At 39.8% G+C, this 20,044-nt stretch overlaps 1 protein-coding gene across 6 annotated transcripts in view; it reads left to right on the forward strand.

The window, feature by feature from the left end:
* Nucleotides 1-20,044, forward strand: part of Trappc9 (trafficking protein particle complex subunit 9) — a 703,342-nt gene that overhangs the window by 212,782 nt on the left and 470,516 nt on the right. For all 6 annotated transcript variants that reach the window (XM_063231022.1, XM_063231023.1, XM_063231024.1 and 3 more), the window contains one exon: nt 15,608-15,760. In XM_063231022.1, coding sequence (XP_063087092.1) covers nt 15,608-15,760 — 153 coding nt within the window. The remainder of the gene's footprint in view (nt 1-15,607; nt 15,761-20,044) is intronic.

A 20,044-nucleotide genomic window follows, 5' to 3' on the forward strand; every position in this document is an offset into this window, starting at 1 on the left:
TAATTCTTTATATGTTCTATATATTAATCCTTTGTCTGAGGAACAACTGGCTAAGATTTTTTTCCCACTTTGTAGGTTGTCTTTTCATTCTGTTGCTGATTTCTTTTACTGTACAGAATGTTTTTATTTGACGAGATCCCAACTGTTGATTCTTTGTGGTATTTCTTGTGTAACTGATGTTTTATTCATGTAGTCTTTGCTTATACTTATGTCTGCAAGAGTTCTACCATTTTCTCTTCTAACATATTTAGTATTTCTGTTTTAATATTTAGATCTTTGATCCATTTTGACTTCAGAGCATGGTGATAGACATGGCTATAGTTTTAGTCTTCGGTATGTAGAAATCCAGTTTTTCCAGGACCATTTATTAAAAGAGCCAGTTTTCTTCCAGTGGATGTGTTTGGCTCCTTTGTTAAAAATAAGATGGCTGAGTGTATTTGGAGTTGTTCTGCATCTTCTGATCTGTTCCATTGATTCTCAGGTGTATGTTTTGTTTTGTTTTAAATCACAGTAGCTCTATAGAATAATTTCAAGTCAGGGAATGTGATGCGTCCTGCCTTGCATTTGTAGCCCAGAGTAATTTTTGCTATTCTAAGTCTTGTCTAGTTCCAAATAAATTTTAGGAATATTTTCTCTAGTTTCGTGAGGTATGCTAATGGTATTTGGATTGAGATTGCATTAAATCCATATAATAATTTTGGGGGTTAGAGTCATTTTTACATTTTTGGTTCTTCTTACTCATGAGAAGGGACATCTTTCCATTTTCTCACATTCTCCTCAATCTCCTTTTTCAGAGTATTGTAGTTTTCAACGTAAAGGTCTTTTATTTCCATTACATTGATTTCTAGGTATTTTATTTTTTTGGATGCTATTGTGAAAGGTCTCTTTTTCCTAACTTTTCTCTCAGTGAGTGTTATTTTTGTATAGGAATGCTATTGATTTTTGAATATTGACTTTGTATCCAGCTATATGACTGAATTTGATTGTTAAAGGTAGGGGTCTTTTTGTGGAGTTTTTGAAGCCTTCTATGTAGAGAATCATGTCATCTGCAAATAATGCTAATTTAGCTTCTTTTCCTATCTTTATTACTTTAATTTCTTTCTGTTGCTAATTTCTGTGTCTAAAGTTTCCAGAACGATATTGAATAGGAGTGATGATAGTAGACATCCGTGTCTTGTTCCTGATTTTAGAGTGAAGGCTTTCAGTTTTTGACTGTTTAGTACGATGTTGGCTTCATGGTTCGTCACAAATGGCTTGTTCTTGTTTTTGTTTTTACAGTGTCTTGCTGTGTAGAACAGACCGGCTTTAAACTCACTATGTGCCCAGGCATGCTTGAACTTGCAGGGATCCTCCTACTTCAGGGTCTCCCACTCTCAAGAGTGCTGGGATTACAGATGTGTGCCACCTTGCTTGGCTGATTGGTTTTATCAGATTGAGATAAAAACTATTCCAATTTTCTGTAGGGCTTTTAAAAAAATCAGAGTAGGCATTGCATCTTGTCAAAAAGCTTTTTCTGCATCTATTAAGATGATCATGTGATTTTTTTCTTTGGCTCTGTTGGTATGGTGTATTATATTGATTGATTTGCATGTATCGAACCATGCCTGCATCCCAGGATGGTCCCTACTTGGTCATGGTGTATAATCTTCTTCATGATTTGCTATATTCTGTTTGCCAGTATCTTATTGAGGATTTTTGTATCTTCCTTTGTTAGGTGTGAGAGAGATTGGCCTGCAGTTCTCTTTTTTTTGAGTTCTTTTCTGGTTTGGTATCAGATGATGCTTCTTCCAGGAATGACTCTGGTAGTATTGTTTTCCTTTCAATTTCATTAGAGAGTTTGAGGAGTAATGTCATTAGGTCTTCTCTAAAATTTTAAATTTGTTATACAATTCAGCATTGAATCCATCAGAATCTTTTCTTTTTTGACTTGAATATTTTTTAGACAGTTGAAATTACTCTGTAAATTCATTTTGGTATTCTGTTTTCACATAACTTTTCCCCATATGTTTTAATTATATAGAAATCTAAAGTGAAGTCTTGGCATGTAAGTGGAGCGCCTGCAGAGTGCCAGGTCTCATTAGTCATCCGTCGAATGGGGATGGCAGCTAATACCAGTGTGCAGTACCTGCAGCCAGGCACAGTGTCAGGTGCCCTGTAAGGTTTTCTCACCCTCACACAGCACTGGGGAAGGAATATACAGATTATGCAGCTGGGCAAAGGAGACTGGAGTTCCTATATTAGGAGGAATGACTAGTGCTTGTGCTAAGCCAGTATTTCTTAACTTTTTAGAGACTGAATGCCCAAACTGCAATCTAAAACCCATTTATTTATCTCAAAACTCCAGGACTGCAGTTAAACCTAGCTTAGAAAAATCAACCCTTATCCCATGTTGGGTTGACTTGGCTCGTTTGCCGACAGAGAGGGCTCTGTGTGCCTGCTGTGGTATGTGTGCCATACGTTCACTAGCACTGTTCTAAGCACTTGACTTTATTCACATGTTGCTTGTGCATGAAAGCCCATGTTGCATGTGATAACGTGGGGTATATAGAAGTTTGGATCTGGGATATAACCTAAGGCACATTTGACTGGAGTAGGTGTCCCTCACAGCTTAGTACCCTATCTCTAGAGGTCAAAGACAAGCCTAGCTCTGTCTTTGTGCCCCTGTTGGATGCATACTGGGTGTGTATATGGGAACCCAAGGTCATGATATCAAGGGCAGGGGTGCCATAGGAAAGAGCAGGAATTCCCTATTTGAGAAAGTGACCAGGCATTCTGGTTGGAGGGAGCAGGGTGTGCAGATGGTGCCTGGCACATAGTGGAGGATGAAGGGGAGGAGTGGACGAGAGGTAGGCCACAGCTGATATGTGTTGGCATGACGGGGAACACGCCTGACATAGAGCCTCACTTGCTCAGGAGGGCATGTGACAGAGGACCTGTTTCTTGGTGCCTGCGCTTCAGATGTAGTGATGAGGTGTTTGGGATGAGAAGCTTCTGCATGGCCTCAAGGTTTTAGCTGACAGTTCATAGGAAGGTGGACAGACCAGTGCTACCTTAGCAGATGGGTGTACTGTTTGAGGAAGTTAGCATGCAGGTCCTGTGTTCTCAGGGCCTTGAGACTGCGCCTCAAGATGCTGGTCCCTCATGGTTTTCTACCTTGGTTTTCTTTAGCTTGGTGTCTCTTATCTCATTCCATTCTGAATGGATTTATTGGTTTGAAATGCAAGGACAGAGTGGAGTTTATTAGACCTTTTATGAAGTATGAGCCCCTCGGTCATTCAGAGGATCTTGGTGCTGTCTATGCATGGCCTAGGAAGAAAGCTGTATCTTCTATCCCAGAGTTGACTCCTTACTGAAAACTCAGGGAGTATATCCAGCGGACAGTTTGAGTTTTAGGAGTATAGTATACATTAGAGGTAGGAAAAGTTGTAAAATTTAGTCAATGCTTTCTAGATTAGGGTGGTGCCACAGGCTTAAAGAATAAAATAAATACAAGAAAATATTAGACATCATTATAGATTACTGTGTAGGGAGAAGACCTGTGTGTGTGTGTGTGAGTGATTTTGGGTGTGACATTTACACATACAGGGGCATGAACACCCAGAACAAGTACAGACTCAGTTGCAAGGACTGTCCTTGCTCATGCTGACCTGGGGCCTCTCACCCTTGAGTCTTACCACTTTCCTCAGAAGCTTCTCCTGGTACTGCATACCAGGGCTGTGTCTGTGGTGGGCTGTCAAGTACCTAGGACTGCCTTATCCTCCCTTATCCTGCTTATCCTGCCTTATCCTTCTGTCTTAGTTGCTTTTTACTCATTGCTGGGACAAAATACCTGGCACCCAAAATGAAGGAAAAAAAGGTTTATTTCTTACAGTTCTTGGAGGTCTTGGTCCATACTCAGTTGGCTTCAAGGCAGGGTGACATGGCAGGGCTGCAGTTCATGGCAGCTCCAAACTGCAAGGCACGAATGGGAAAGAGAAAGGGTCACACACCTTCTTCCCACCCTTACATCGTATTCTGGCTCCACCTTTGGGTGGGTATAGCACTCATACCACCAATCCAAGTGCTGGACAATGAACCAATCACAAACAAATAATTGCATAAGGCTGATATAAACCATGATAGCTTTTCTCTGTCAGATATATTATCTGTGAGACTGCTTTCCTCATTTCTGTCCTCTGCCATGCCTTAGAAGTGTGATCCGTGGTCTGCTAGCCCAGCACCTGTCTGTCTATGTGACAGGAGCAAACACTCACTGCAGAAGGAGAAGAGAGCATCAAGGGTCCAGGGAGGGGTGCAGAGGAGACTGCTGTGCCCTTGCAGAGTGCAGGATCTGTCCTGGGGGCACATGTGACCATTTGCTTTTTCTTTTTTTTTTAGTTTTTAAAAAAAGTTTATTTAAAGAGAAAAACAGAACTAAACAAAGCAAAACAGTAAAAGGCTGGAAGTAATACAGAATTTCAAGAAAAAAATATACAGTAAAAATCCACTAGTTAATAGATCACACATTGTCATCTCAGAAACAGTTGTCCAGTTTACAAAATGAAAGCATAAAAAGTGGACATTAATACAGTGAGATTGCAGACAGTTCTGTTCAATGATCCAACAAAAACTCAGCACTATGGTTCTCTATCCTACACATTTAAATATACTTGCAGTTATATCCTTTAGATCACTTTCTTTCCTCTCTTTTTTATGCTAACAATCACACTTTTTGGTTTTCATTACTCCCACAGTTCTTATAACTTTTTCTTTGAAGAGGAAAAGACAAAAGATAAAAAACCCCCAAAACAAAAAACAAAACAAAACAAAACAAGACAGACCAAAGAAAAACCCAATGTGACAAAGCAAAACAGAGTCAGTTAGAATAGGAGGATGGACATATATAATGCAAAAAAAAGGAAAAATTACTAGGTGATCAGCAATGGTTACCATTATGCCTCTTGTTATCCTAAAAAGAGTTGCCTATATCAGCTGGTATAAAAGAATTGAACAAAACATACAGAAGACCAATAAAACCCACATTGGAGAGCTTACAGGACTTCCAAAGAAGATAATAGTCAAATGATAATGGGCATCATAGAATATCTGGTTGCCTTCCAAATGGTTGCCTATATGCTCAAACTTGATATTATTAAGCAGAACAGAATATAATAAAACCAGTCAGAACAAGATGTGGAGAACAATAGGGATTCAAATCAGGTTAATAGTGAAACAAAAAAGTTACTATAATATATCGCAAGATTTTTAATTTATTTTTCCCTTAGTTAAAAGATACCAAGAAATAAATTAATTTTTTTTAAAAAAATGTGTGTGTGTGGGAGATTGAGATAAAAAAAGAACATATCAATAGAACAATACCAGTCAGAACCGAAAAATTTAAGCATCATTGTGTTTCACCACCAGATAGCCTGACATTAATAGTAGTTACCATAGTGACCCTTTCCTTGAAATATTCGAGTCTAACTTCATATACTATAGCATCTTGGCTATAACTTATCAAGGCAGTGTGAAACCATTCAAGAGAATGAAATTATTGCAGGGTATTTAGAACCGGCTAACAGAAACCAAACATCAGTTTCTGTATTATCTCTTTGCCTATAAAAAATTTGCTTATACTATTGCATACATTAAAATATAATGAGATATAACATGTTAGAACCAATGGAAACAGATGAACAACACTTGATGAGGCTTCAAAACAGGATGATATTAAATCACCACTAGCTATTATGCTGTCTTATTTTCTTCAAGATAGTTATTTGTAGTATCACAGACAATACAATAAAACAACCCAGATTAAAACCATTCCAATTAATGAGTGAAAACATTATATGGCTTCAAACCAGTGTGACTGGGAATCATGATTACCACGTACTTTCATGTATTCTTATCGTTTCTTACACTAGGGAAACTATTTGGTATTTGTAGATGTGAGTTTGATTTATTTCACTTATGAGTATGGTCTCACTATGAGTATGTGTCCATTTATTTATAAATGTCTCAATGTGATCATTCTTTATAGCTGAGTGGTACTCTATTGTATAAAAATACCACAACTTTTTTATCCATTCCTCAGTTGATGGAAACTGAGGTTGTTTCCAAGATCTGGCTATTACAAATTGTGCTGCTATAAACATGGATGCACATATATCACTGTGGTATGATGCTTTCAATTCTTTTGGGAATATACCTAGGAGTGGAATAGCTGGGTCAAATGGTGCTTCCAGTCCCAGCTTTCTGAGAAATCTCCGGACTGACCTCCACAATGGTTGCACCAGTCTACACTCCCACCAGCAGTGCAGGAGAGTTCCTTTTTCCCCACAGCCTCTCCAGCATTTATTGTTGATGGTTTTCTTGATCTTGGCCATTCTTTCAGGAGTGAGATGAAATCTCAGTGTGGTTTTAATTTGCATTTCTCTAATGACTAGTGATGCTGAACATTTTTCATATATTTATTTACCGTTTGTATTTCTTCATCTGAAAATTGTTTATTCATCTCAGATGCTCAGTTTTTGATGGGGTCTTTGAATTTTGGGGGTCTGATTTTTTAAAATTCTTTATATGTTTTAGACAGAAGTCCTTTGTCTGAGGGGCAGTTCACTAGGATTTTTTCCCAGTTTGTGGGTTTTCTTTTCACTATGTTAGAGATTTCTTTTGATGTGCAGAAACTTTTTATTAAGATGTAATCCCAGTTATTGACTCTGGGAAGTATTTCCCATGCGGTTTGGGTCTTGTTCATGAATTCTCTAATTACCCCTATGTCTTTAAGGTTTTTAACCAATTTGTTTCCAATAGATTTAGTGTTTCTATTTTAATATTTAGATCTTTGATCCATTTAGATTTTATTTTAATATATGGTGATAGGCATGGGTCTAGTTTTAGTTTTCGGCATATGGAGAGCCAGTTTTTCCAACACCATTTATTAAAGAGACTGTCATTCTTCCAGTGAACATGTTTGGCCCCTTTATCAAAGATAAGGTGGTTGAGTGTGTTTGTAGTTGTGGTTGTAGCTTCTAATCTATTTCACTGATCTTTGGCTCTGTTTTGATTCTAGTACCATGTTGATTTTACTACTGTTGCTTTGTAGTATAACTTCAAGTCAGGGATTGTGATGCCTCCTCCCTTTGCTGCTTAGAATTGGAGTTTTGGGGTCTTCTATGTAGAGTATCATATCATCTGCAAATAGTGATAATTTAACTTCTTCTTTTCCTTTCTTTACGCCTTTTATTTCTCTTTCTTGTCTAATTGCTCTGGCTAGTAGTTCCAGTACTAATAGGAGCGGTGACAGAGGACATCCTTGTCTTATGCCTGATTTTAAAGTAAAGGCCTTCAATTTTGGGCCAGTATGATACTGGCTCTTGGTTTGTCATAGATGGCCTTTATTATGCTGAGGTAAAGACCGTCTATTCCAATTTTCTGCAAGGTTCTTATTATAAATGAATGTTGTACCTTATCAAAAGCTTTTTATGCATCTATAAAAATGATCATGTGATTCTTTTGACTCTATTGATGTGGTGGAAGACATTTATTGATTTACGTATGTTGAACCATCCCTGCATACCTGGTATGAATCCCACTTGGTCATTGTGTATAATCTTCTTGATGATTTGCTGCATCCTATTTGCCAGTATTTTACTGAGGATTTTTGCATCTGTGTTCATTAGGGAGATTGGTTTGTAGTTCTCTTTTTTAGTTGGGTCTTTCTCAGGTTTTGGTACTAGAGTAATATTTGCTTCCAGGAATGACTTGGGAAGGATTGCTTCCCTTTCAATTTCATTGAAGAGTTTGAGGAGTGTCAGCATTAGGTCCTCTTTGTATTTCTTCTACAATTCTGCAGTGAATCCGTCTGGGCATGGGCTCTTCTTTGTAGGTAATGACTTAATTACATTTTCAATTTCATTAATAGAAATTAGGTTATTCAGCAGTTTTATATCTTCTTGACCTAGCTTTGGTACTTCATATGCTTCTAGATACCTCTCTATTTCTTCTGTGTTATCAAACCTTTGAGAGTAGAGGTTTTTGATGTAGATGTTGATGATATTCTGTATTTCTATTGGGTCTGTAGTGATTTCATCTTTTTCATTCCTTATTGCATGAATTTGAGCTTTTTCTTCCCTTTTAAAAATAAGGTTGGCTAGGGGCTTATCTATTTTATTTATTCTTTCAAAGAACCAACTCTTTGATTCATTGATTTTTTGGATTGTTTTCTTAGTCTCTATTGCATTGATTTCTGGTCTGATTTTTATTATTTCTTCTCTTCTTTTGGCTTTGGGCTTGACTTACTGTTCTTTTTCTAGATGTTTGAGGTGTAGCATCAAGTTATTTATTTGTATTTGTTCTGTTTTCCTGATGTGGGAACTCAGTGCAATAAATTTTCCTCTGAGGACAGCTTTCATTGTATCCCACAGATTCCAGTAAGTTGTATTTATGTTTTCATTTGTTTGTACATATTGTTAATTTCTTTTTTAATTTCCTCTGTGACCCACTGATTACTCAAGAGTGTGTTATTCAGTTTCCATGTGTTTGTGGGATTTTTGCAGTATCTTTCATCATTAATTACTAATTTCATTGCGTTATGATCTGATAACATGCAGGGGATGATTTCAACTCTTTTGCATTTGTTTAAATATTCCTGTGAGTTAATATATGGTCTATTTTAGAGAATGATCCATGTACTACTGAGAAGAATGTGTATTCTGTTGTTGGGCAGAATACTCTGTATATGTCTATCAATTCCATTTGTTCACAGGTGTGATTCAGTTCTTTTATTTCTTTACTGATTTTATGTCTTGTTGATCTGTCCATTGGTGTCAATGGTGTATTAAATTCTCCTGTTATAATTGTATTACTGCTAACTTGGTTTTTCATTTCTGATATTACTTGTTTTATATAACTGGGTGCTCTGGAATTTGGTGCGTATATATTTAAGATAGTTATCTCTTCCTCTTGAAGTTTTCTGTAACCAGTATGTAGTGACCTGCTTTATCTCTTTTGATCATTATTGGTTTGAAGTTCACATTGTCTGCAAACAGAATAGTTACCCCCGCTTTTTTTTGGGTTCCTGTTGCATGGAGTATTGTCTTCCATCCTTTGACTTTCAGTCTGTGAGTATCCTTTTGGGTTAGATGGGTTTCTTGTAGACAGCATATGGTTGGATTTTGCTTCTTGATCCATTCTGCCAGTCTATTTCTTTTAATTAGTGCATCGAGACCATTTATGTTAATGGTTATAACTGTTATATATTGTTTTATTGCTGTCATGATATATGTCTGCTGTTGCATCTTTATCTTTCTGTGCTATTTAATTGTCTGCTTTATTAAGTGGTTTTTTTCTTAAGTGTGTCTAAACTGTCTTTCAGTATTCTTTGCAGGATTGGCTTGGTGATCATGAATTTCTTCAGCTGTTCTTTGTCGTGGAAGTATCTTATTTTTCCATCCATTCTGAAGGACAGTTTTGCAGAGTACATCAGTCTAGGTTGGAAATCATTTTCCTTTAGTGTCTGAAATACTTCAGTCCATGGTCTTCTTGCCTTTATTGTTTGTGTTGAGAAGTCTTTTGTGATTCTGATAGGTTTTCCTTTATAGGTGATCTGTCTTTTCTCTGTGACAGCTTTTAATATTCTGTTCTTCTGTTCGATTTCTGGAATGGTGATTATTATATGTCTGGGTGTAGTTTTATTTTGCTTATGGCTATTTGGAGTTCTATGTGCTTCGTTGATCCTGGTATCAGTTTCCAATTTCATGTTTGGGAAGTTTTCAGCAATTACGTCTCTAAATGTCCTCTTGACATCCTTTATATTGTCTCCTGCTTTTTCATTTATCCCTATCAACCTTATGTTGTTTTTCTTTGCATCATCTTGCAGGTGTTGAATTGTTATTTTTTGATTTCTTGTTATTTTTAAAAGATCTTTCCTTTCCTGTTCACTGGCTGCAATCTTGTCTTCGAGGTCCAAAATTCTATCTTTGCATTCATTGATGCGGTTTTTACAACATTCAATTGAGTTTTTGGTTTCTTGTATATCTCTTTGCATCTGTTTTATATATTCTGTTTGTTTCTTATATTGTTCATCCAGAGATTCTTTTTGTTTAGTTCCTCCAATTTTTTAGTTATGTTCTTTAGTTATGTTCATCATCTCCTTCATTTCTTTTATTATTTCTTCTTTTACCTGATAGATTATTTCTAGTTTGAATTCCTTTAAAGCTTCTTGAAGCTGCTTCTTTATTTTGGTTACTATTGTTTCAGGTATTTCAGGTATATGGCATGTATTTTCTTCTAAGTACATGGCTCTAGGCTTTCTTGGGATGGGTTGGACATTTGAGATTTCATTTTGGTCTTTCGTTTTGTCATTTTCCTATATTACTGTGTTTCAAGTGTTGTTCCAGAGTTTCCCCTGGTCATGTTGTAAATTGACTCTTATGTCCTGGGCTATTGGGACTCCTCTGGTAGTAGCTCCCTCCTTGTGCAGCAGAGCCCCTGGATTAAAAGAGGTTTGCCAGGCTCCTCTCAGGTAGACCTAAAGCCTCCTCAATTTGCACAGTTTCCCCTTCTGGTAGCAAAGCTCCCCTGAGCGATAGAAGGCCACCTGATGTAGTCTAGGCAATCCCAAATCCTGCTAATCCCAGTGTAGTGTGGCTGCAAGCCCATTGGGCCCCTAATCCCCTAGAGCAAGGATCTCATACTCTCCAGGGAATTGATTGTTGTGTAACAATCCAGCTCCTTGGATGGCAAAACTCCCCAGGCTGATAGAAGGTCCCCTTATGGCCTAAGTAGGCCTCAAACCTCCTCAGTAGGACTGCTTCTTCCTCTAGGCAGTGGCAGTAGAGCTTGTGCTCTCTAGATCAAAGGAAGGTAGCAGGCAAGGTCAGATCAGTTTCCAGTGGCTAAGCCCACCTCCCTCCTTCCAGCCAGCAGCTGTGTTGTGCTCCTTGTCCAGACAAGCCAGCAGGTGGGGCTGGACCAATGTCCCTCTGCTTGGCTGGGCCCTCTCCTTCCAGCTGGCAGCAGTGGTGGTACGCTCACCAGGAGGGAGAGGCGACGGGCCCATGTGACCCTTTTCTAGCCTATGATGGTAGGAGAATCTCTTAATCAAGACTTTTGGGTGCTAGGCATCTGAGGTAAATCCCTAATCTGTGATGAAAAGCTCACAAACAGCCTAGCGAAGCACAGTAGGTGGGAGAAGACATTCCTAGCAGTGGGAACATGATGAGACACAGAAAGCCTGGGAATGCTCACAAAACTTGGGGATACCCAGGGCGTACTGGCTGAATTCTCTTGGAGGTGGATTACAGTCAGGAAATGGGAGCTCCTCCTGCCCTCTGCTGTGCTGTATGTTCTCCCTACAATGGGTCTTTTGTGTCATCTCTGGGCAGTGCTTTGTGAGAGGCCTCTTGTCAGACTGGTGGGTCTGTCATAGTGTCAGGATGCCTGAGGGCTGCAGGAGACTGGAAGGAAGGTGGAGAGGTTAGCATAGGGAAGAAGGGGTGTTGGTCAGGGCTGCCTCTGAGCTAGCTGTGGAGGATTGTGAGTGTGCCTGAGGAGGGGGCAGAGTTCACATCCTGGCTCTAGGATGTCCTGGTTTTTCTGGGAAGTCTTTGGCCCTCTGACCCTAATTGTTGGTCATTTTCCTACCTTGTATGTGTAGAGACTAGGAAGGAACCGAAGGGATGATGTGATTAGGCCTGCAATGGGGCTGATACTCTGTGTCTTCTCTCCCAGATTGCTTGCACAGAGCCAGTGTTAAGACACCTGAGAGCTTGGTAGAACTTTCTCTTAACAGGACTAGGTGCCCTGAAAGCCTGTGAGTTCCCATCAATGGTGGTGTTCTTGCCCAAAGTAGCTGATGATTATCACAACAACTGCTTCCTTAAATATTTCACTGGGTACCACATTCTGTCCTCTGTGCTTTTCCCACCCTACCAACTAGGTGCTAATCTTCCCATTGACCCATAGAAGAAGCTGAGACCAAGTACAAGTAACACATCCTCCAAGGCAAGCTAGGAAGTGAGTGGAGCTGGTCCTTTTGTCCGAGAACATGATCAGAGAAACTTTGCCTTTGAGGGGTAGGTAGACTAAAAATTTTGAGGGCCTTCAGTGGTCAGCTTCTGGAGTACATACATGGCTGTGCTAAGAGAAGCTGAAGGGGCTGTCCTGGGCACTGATGGAAGGTACCCTTTAAGAGCACAGCACTGGCTCTAACAGGACAGGTGGGCAGGTGTCTCCAGAGAGTAGAGGAAAGGGCGGTCACCCTCATAGCAGTGAGTTAGGTGTCTCAGCATCCTTTGAGGTGGGCAGGAAGACTGCCAGGGTGGCTGCTTGATTGCAGGTCAGGCTTGCTCTTTTCCTTTCTGTTTGCTCACCTGTAGGATGCCTTTGATATCTTTTTTAATTTAAAATAGTCTCTCTTGTTTCTGTGACGGCATAGCTTGCCTTGCTCAAGAACGCCTATACATTCTTCCTCAACAGCCCATGCTAAAGCAGGTTCCAGACATATAATTTGTTTTATTTTATTATATATGTGTATATATTTAATTTTTGGTTAAATTTTTTTATTATTACATGTTTTCAATACATACATTTTACAGTTATCTTGGGGAGTGGGTACATGTACATAATAAGGCTTGTTTCATTTTTTTCCTTTCTTATTCCTTCTGCCTCCCTCCTTCATCCTCTAATTCTCCTTTCCCCTTTTTCATTCTTGATATCATTAAGCTCGGTTCACGTATAGCTTATACTGTTTACATTCATTGAGTTTCTTAGGATCCTGTACAAAAGCTTGTCTTTGTTCTGCTTATTTTCCTAACCCCTCCCTGGCACCATTCTAGATGAGAGATCATCTAAGAATCAGTGTTTTGTGTACTTCGCTGCTTCTTCCCAAAACTTTGCTAAAGCATTTAGTTTTTATGCTATAGTTTTGGTGGCTGATCTTGGGTGGTGATTCTCTGTTTTCCTGCAGTGGGTTATTTTTGTGGCTCTTGTCTTCTTTGCTTTACTGCTACTTGGTTACTACTTCTCTTTAATTCTTGATTTCCATTCCTATCCTCACATTCCTGTATCTTTTGACACCCACATTTTCTTGAAACCATCCCAACGTATGGTAATTAATCCTTTGCTGTCATTAAAACCTTACTTTCCAGGAACCAGCTCTCTTAATAAACCAGTCATTCCTGCAACTGTCCTTTTTTCTTTTTAACTAATTAATGTTTATTAGTACATGTTTGCAGTACACAGTGACTGCATTTACCATGGGGAGTGGGTACATGGGGGTAATACATCTAAGTACTCTTTTGGTCCTCTGCTCCTTTCATCTCTTGATCTCCTTCCCATTGCAGAAGCTCCATTTTGATTTTTCTCTTCAATTCTTTTTAAAAAACCTTTTCCTTTTCTTCCCTTCCCTCCTTCTAACTCTTAATTCTTCTCTCCCATTTGAAGAAAATCTCCCTACTTCCTGTTCTCTTATCTTTTAGTTTGCTCTTTATTTATATATTTTTTGGGGGAATTGTCTATTTTTCCCCACATGATGCTGAAATCATGTGATATTATCAGTTTGTAGAACATCTAGATTTGTGTAAGCTGGTGCCGGTGGCAATGCATAGAGACAGCCAGTACTCACCAAGCTCTGTTACATTCTACATCTTCTACCTACTTAGCTGATCACCTCAGTCACATGTGTCTATCTCCCTCATTTCCAAAGAGGACAACAGTAACTTTTTCACTGGATAATGTGAGGATTAAGGTAACGTGTACGCAAGTCTGGCACATATGAGGAGTTTGGTGAATAACTAAGTAAATAAATGGATGCGATGTCCCATTCAGGACCATGGTCCCCTGGGTCTGCTTCTTTTTTTAGCATCCCTTTTTAAGGAAACAAGGAGAAATGAACATGGTCCATTACATGTGTGCTACCCAGGTCTTGAACACTTGATTGACCTCACCCCTGGCCAGGAAACGTTAGTGTTAGCCTGCTTTGTGTGAATAGCATAGGTGGCTTTGAGTTCTTGCAGTTAACAGGCCCATACATTCTTTTCTTTCACATGGACCTCATTCTAGCTAGTGCCTATCATTGAATTACTGTGAGGTTAATTTTTGGTTTTAGGATTATGGTTAGAGAGCAAGACTCTATATTTTAACTCTGCTATTAAGAAGTACCTTCATGGAGGAAGTAAATGTAACAATTTTGGAAATATTTGGACCTTGAATTCAAGAATTTTTCTCTAGTTTCTGACTGTGGATAAGCTATTTAATTTTTCTAAGTCTCAGCGATTCAGCACAGAGACTTGGTTCCCACAAGGGGAATGGTAGGAACAGCAATTAGTTGTTCCTTCCTTGAGCCCAAAGGGACAATGAGAGGAAGGCAGTAGTGTAAAGGAGGGTAGTAGCATAGCCAGGAAGCTGAGCTCTTCTGTGCAGAGCTGAGAAAACTGTGGGGCCTTCTAGGGAGAGGAGCTGTTTTAATAGCATTTGGCTCCCTTTGCTGGTGGCTAAAGATAAACATATGACACCGGACCAGAGTAACTGATGGTGGCTAGTTAGTTATGTGCACTCACAGGCCAGGTGAGATGTGAGGTCATGGGAACAAGCTATGAATATTCCATGGCCATGATCAGGTCGTGAATAACTGACCCAGGGCTGTGGAGGGGACTTTGCAGTGGTCAGCAGGTGCAGTGTACCATTTCCATGGTTCCTCATAGTCTTTCTAAGGCTGGCTAGAAACTGGACCCATGTGCACAGAAATGGGCAGGGATTGTGTGTGGCCTATGAGCTGTGTGTGGGTGCACTGATGGGAACATTGGGAGAGAAATGGTATGGGGCTCTCCGGGGGGCCTAGTGCCATCTGCTGCCAGGCAGCACAAGGTTACTCTATAGTCCACCAAGGTGGGGTGTCTGTACAGCCCGTGCTTTCTTTGTTACCACCTGTACTGTATATGAGAGAAACTTGGGCTTGAAGTAACCATTGCTGTCCACAGCACTCCAATCAGTCTGTGCCCAAATAGCATCTAACCAAGGCCCTTTCCCTGTAGCACTCAAGCCCATAGAGACAGGGAGATTTTCAGTGAAGCCTGGGAACATGTACCCTACTCCCACACATAATTATTTTTCTGCAGATTGTTCCTTTCCTTGAATACACTTCCCCACTAGACTTGGATTTGTTACTTTTTAAAGTGATATACTGGAGAAAATATTCATTGTGGAGAAATTTAGTTTATAAGACCAAAAAAGTATTGAATTTTATTTTTTTGGTTGTTTTGCAACAAGATCTTCCTGCTGGCCTTGAACTTGCATCAGTACTCCTATCTCAGCCTCCTGCATAATAGGATTACAGGCATGTGCCACAGAGAGGATGACTTGCCTGTTCGGAGTAAGCTGACTCTGCTTGAAGCTCAGTTCCTCTAACAATAGTAGCTCCTCTTCTTCATGTTTCATCTGTAAACAGGGGCAAGAACCTTGCAACAGCTCTTGATTCTGCAACATGCTTGGTATTTTGAGCTATTTCATTAAAGTGCTTTTTGTTGTTTTGGTTTTAAGACTGCCTCCATGTCTTCTTGGGGGATTGGTAGTTCTTATGTTGCCTCAGGCTCATCATTCTTACTGTTGTTATTATTTTTTGTAGAAAAGTTGTATGGTGACTTCTTGAACTGGAAGCTGGAAGAAACCCTGGCCCAGTTCCCTCTGCAGCCTGGGAAAGTGGCCACTCTGGCCATCAGCATCAAAGCCAAGCTGGACTTCTCCTGCCAGGAGAACCTCCTCCAGGACCTCAGTGACGGTGAGCCCCTAATTTCAATTAGTACATCCTGATCCCAGCAATCACCGCTGCTTAGCCCCTGCTGTGTGGTCTGTGATTCAAGTGTAGGTCATTAGAGCTGCCGGAGACTTCTCTTGGGCACATTGTTAACAGAGTTACAGGAGGTGTCTGAAAGTAATAATAGTACAAGTTAGCTGAAGGATTTCTTAATTTTCAGTCTTTCTTTGTTACTACCTATACTGTGTATGAGAGAAACCTGGGCTTGAAGTAACCATGCTGTCCACTCCAATCAGTGTCCACAGCGCTCCAATCAGTCTGTGCCCAAGTGGCATCTAACCAAGGCCCTTTCCCTGTAGCACTCAAGACCATAGAGACTGTGCTCATTTTCTAGGAGGTCGTCCTAAATGAGTGAAATGCAGGAATTGCTGCATTTTTTTTCCAGTGGAACTGCTGTGAGCCTATAGATATCAAATTGGTTGTGACAATAAAGTGCTCCTTCTGCATTTAGTGATTTCTGTAAGGCAAAGGGAGTCTGGGGAAATGGGAATTTGTATTAGTTGTGATCTTAGGACTAGGTGATTGGAGATAAGGCTTCACAGACCACTTATGCCAATCAAGTGTGGTTCATACTTTCATTTGCAGGCATTATTGGGTATATTGGTCTGTTCAGGCTGTTGTACCAAAATGGAGTGCCTGGATTAAACAACAGAAATTTATATTTCACAATTCAGGAAACCAGAGGTCTGAGATCAATGTGGTGGATTTCTGGTGGGAGTTCTCTTGCTGGCTGGCACATGCCATCTTCTAGCTTGGGCTTCATGTGGCACAAAAAGCCCATCTGTCTATTGTTGGTTTGTCTTCTTAAAATGGCCCCAGCCCATTACATCTGACCCTGGCTTTAGGAGTTTATTTGCTCATTAACAGCTCCACATGAGCCCTGCTTCCAAATGAAATCATGTTGTGGGCTGGGTCTTCAATATATGAACTTGGGGGCACAGCCCAAACATTCAGTCCGTGATGGATACTGCCGGAGGCAGACAGTAGATTGTACCTGTAGAGTTTACCAGTTAGGTAACTTCAATTGATGGACTTGAGTTTGTTCACTAGTCTTTGGATCTACAAAATGATTACAAATCCTATTTCTAGGGTGTTGTGAGGATTTGCACAACACTTGGAGCAGAGCCAGGATTCATCATGAATAAGTGGCTTGAATATCTGACACTAGAGGATGTCACTTAGGTATGGATCCTTTTACCTGAAAATGCCCTGTATGTCCTTTGGGAATGGAGGCTAGACTTGGGCCTGATCAGGACATTTTGTGGGTGAAGTTATAAGAGTGGATCCCACAGTTTGGGTGCAGCAAGTGCAGTGGCTCAAAGACTGGTTGTCTGTCTGTGTGTCTTGTCTACATGTGTGTCTCTTTCTGGGAATGGGATTCTGTTTCCTGGCCAGTCTGCATGCTCAGGAAATGATGTCATCATGTTGAATGCCAGTGACTGTAACAGGAGTTATGAGTTTTGTACTCTTCTGATAGGAAGTTGCCCTCCACATTATTCCCTTATCTGAGAAGTTGATGATTTTGTCCCAGGAGTGTGCACAGCTGGTTTATCCCAACCTTTTGTACTTGCTTTTCCCTAACCCATATCCCTGTGTCCCACTGCTCTGTATGCCCTGTACCTGCTTCTGTGGTGTCAGTTTAGCTGCCCTCTGGTGGCAAGGTTCCCTTGATGGTTTAGTGAAATCAGCTGCTTCTCTGTCCCTCTTGCTCTTATTCCTCATCTTGCATTACTTACCTCCCAGCACTCTTCCTTGGAAGCATTCATGTGCTTTGTTTTCCTTCCTGTCTCCTTGCTTAGAATAGGGAACAAGAATCCTGACTGTCTTGTTCAGTGTTGTGTTGCAATGTGGAACGAAGGACTTTGGTGTTTATAGTATGGATCATGAATGAGGGCCTCTTGCCCCTCTCCTCCCCTTAATGGGGGCTCCAAGTTATATTCCTGCACATTTCATGTGAGCATTTCTCTCCAGAAGACCTCTTTGGGGAGCTGTGTTTGAGACTGTCCACTTTCTGGACAGAGCATGCAAAAATGAATGAATTAATGTGTTTGTATTAGTGGTCGTATTAAGATCCTACACTTCACTTTGTCTTAGGCAGCTTGGGGCTGCTATAACAAAACACCGTAGCCTGAGTGGCTTGAACAGCAGACTTTGATTTCTCATAGTTATGGACCTCAGAAGCCCAAGGTCAAGGTGCTGGCTGATTTGATTCTTAATGGGGGCCTTCTTCCTGGTTTGTAGAGAGCTGTTGCCCACATAGTGGAGACATGGAACTCTGCTGTCTACTTCTTCTTACAAGACCAGAGACTCATCAGGGACACCCTAATCACCTGATCATACCTAATGACTTATCTCCCACAGCCCCTCCTCTTAATGCTGGGGATAAGGCTTCAGCGTTCAAATCCAGCCCATAATGTGCTTCATAAATTTTACTCTCTAACTCTCTGCAGTATTTAAAGAAATATCATGGGTTCCTTGTGTCACGTGAGTGCTTAATAAAACATTCTTTAAAAATTATTAGCAAAGGTAGGAAAACAAGTTTAGTGTTGGAGATGTTAACAATTGACAATGTCACATGGATTGAACATTATATCAGAATTTAAGAAGTCATATGAAATTGTTACTTTTTTCTGTTTGTAATGTGCTTTGTCCACTGAGCTGCATTTATTTCTATCAGTAGACAGAGAATTACCTAGGTTCCAACTTCTCTTCCCAAAAAGAGAATTTGGCAGGATAAATGATGCACAGTTCTAGGAATCTGTCCAGACACTTGTCTCAAGAATGCTTGACTGGGTATTATCCCAGGGGCTATGTCTTGGCAAATAAGCCTCCAGCTGAGAGTGTTTGCATGTGAGAAGCTAGGGACTGGTGTCTGGGGCTGTACTACTGACCACTGCCTTTATGGTATTCCTGAAGAGAACCTACAGAAAGCTTTGAGGTGGAAACCCTAACTTTCTGTGTTGTGGTGGCTATTTATGTGCTTAATGCAGGCCTGCTTTGTTTATAGTTCTGCCTTTGTTACAGAGGGGATGGGACACTCTATCCTTCTAAAATGATACTAGAATTGCACCTTGGGATCTGTAGTCTGGGAATACTTTCTTTTGTCTTCTAAAGTAAAAACTAAAATAGAACTAGAATTAAGATGACCAAGTGGTTTGTAAAGCAAAGTTGGCCTAATTTTTGGTCAGTTAGAGATAGTGCATATGTGGAACAGCTCGCAGTTATTAATTAGCTGCCCTTTTTAATGATAATGATTATTTATAAAGTATGTTATAGAATGAAACAGAGAATCTTAATTGGAAGGTTTTATAGGGGAAAAAGGTGGATATAAGGACCCTTGCAGTTTGGTTCATGGATGGTACAGTACAATATGAGAAATTGTGGGGTCTTCATTAGGCTCTGATTTGTAGACAGCTGTGAATCAGTGGTAGAGACTCTTTTGTGGCTCTTGAAGCTGGGCTGTGATCTCCCTGTGTTTCTAAGTCTTCTAGTCTCAGAAACATTGGAAAGAATCTGATTTGTTTCAGGCATGAGCTCACATTAACTATGGTTGCTGAAATTAGATGCCACTTTTCAACTTCATAGCAATAAATATGGTTGTTGCAGAAACTAGGCTGCTGACTTCAGTGTGGACTAGGGACAGATGGAGAGAATTAATATTTATTAAGCACTGTTAGATCTTGTGTATAAAGACTGGGCTGGCTACTTTATTTGCATTATTGCTATTTAATCTTCCAAACAGCTCTATAAAGAAAATGTTATTATTACAGTTTCCATAGTGTAAAAAACATGAGAGAAGACTTTTCTAGTTAAAGGAGATTAAAGGAATAAAACAATCACATCCTATACACGGAGCTTAATTATATCCTGGGTTAAAAAATGAAAGACATTTTGAGGGTAACCTGGGAAATTAAATGTGTATTGTGTATTAGGTAATGTTATTGTAATGATGAATATATTGAGAATGATAATGATATTGAAATTGCAGTGAAGTGTTTTTGTTCTTAGGAAATAAATTCAGCAGTACTTAAGGATGAAAGATAATTATGCCTGTGTTTTCTTTGATATAGTTTGGGTAGAAAATGTGACTATAGAGAGAAATAAATGTGTGAATGTAGAGAGAAATCAATTATAAAAATTAGTGGCTTTAGGTAAAAGATATGAATATTCTTTTATATAAAGGGAGGAAAAGATGCATTTGTAATGCACAGCTTTGACCTATTATGTTTTATTTTCTAATGAATTCTT

The sequence above is a fragment of the Cavia porcellus genome, unplaced genomic scaffold (assembly GCF_034190915.1).
Source record: "Cavia porcellus strain 051 isolate PalLab524CR breed Dunkin Hartley unplaced genomic scaffold, mCavPor4.1 scaffold_19, whole genome shotgun sequence".
NCBI lineage: Eukaryota > Metazoa > Chordata > Mammalia > Rodentia > Caviidae > Cavia > Cavia porcellus.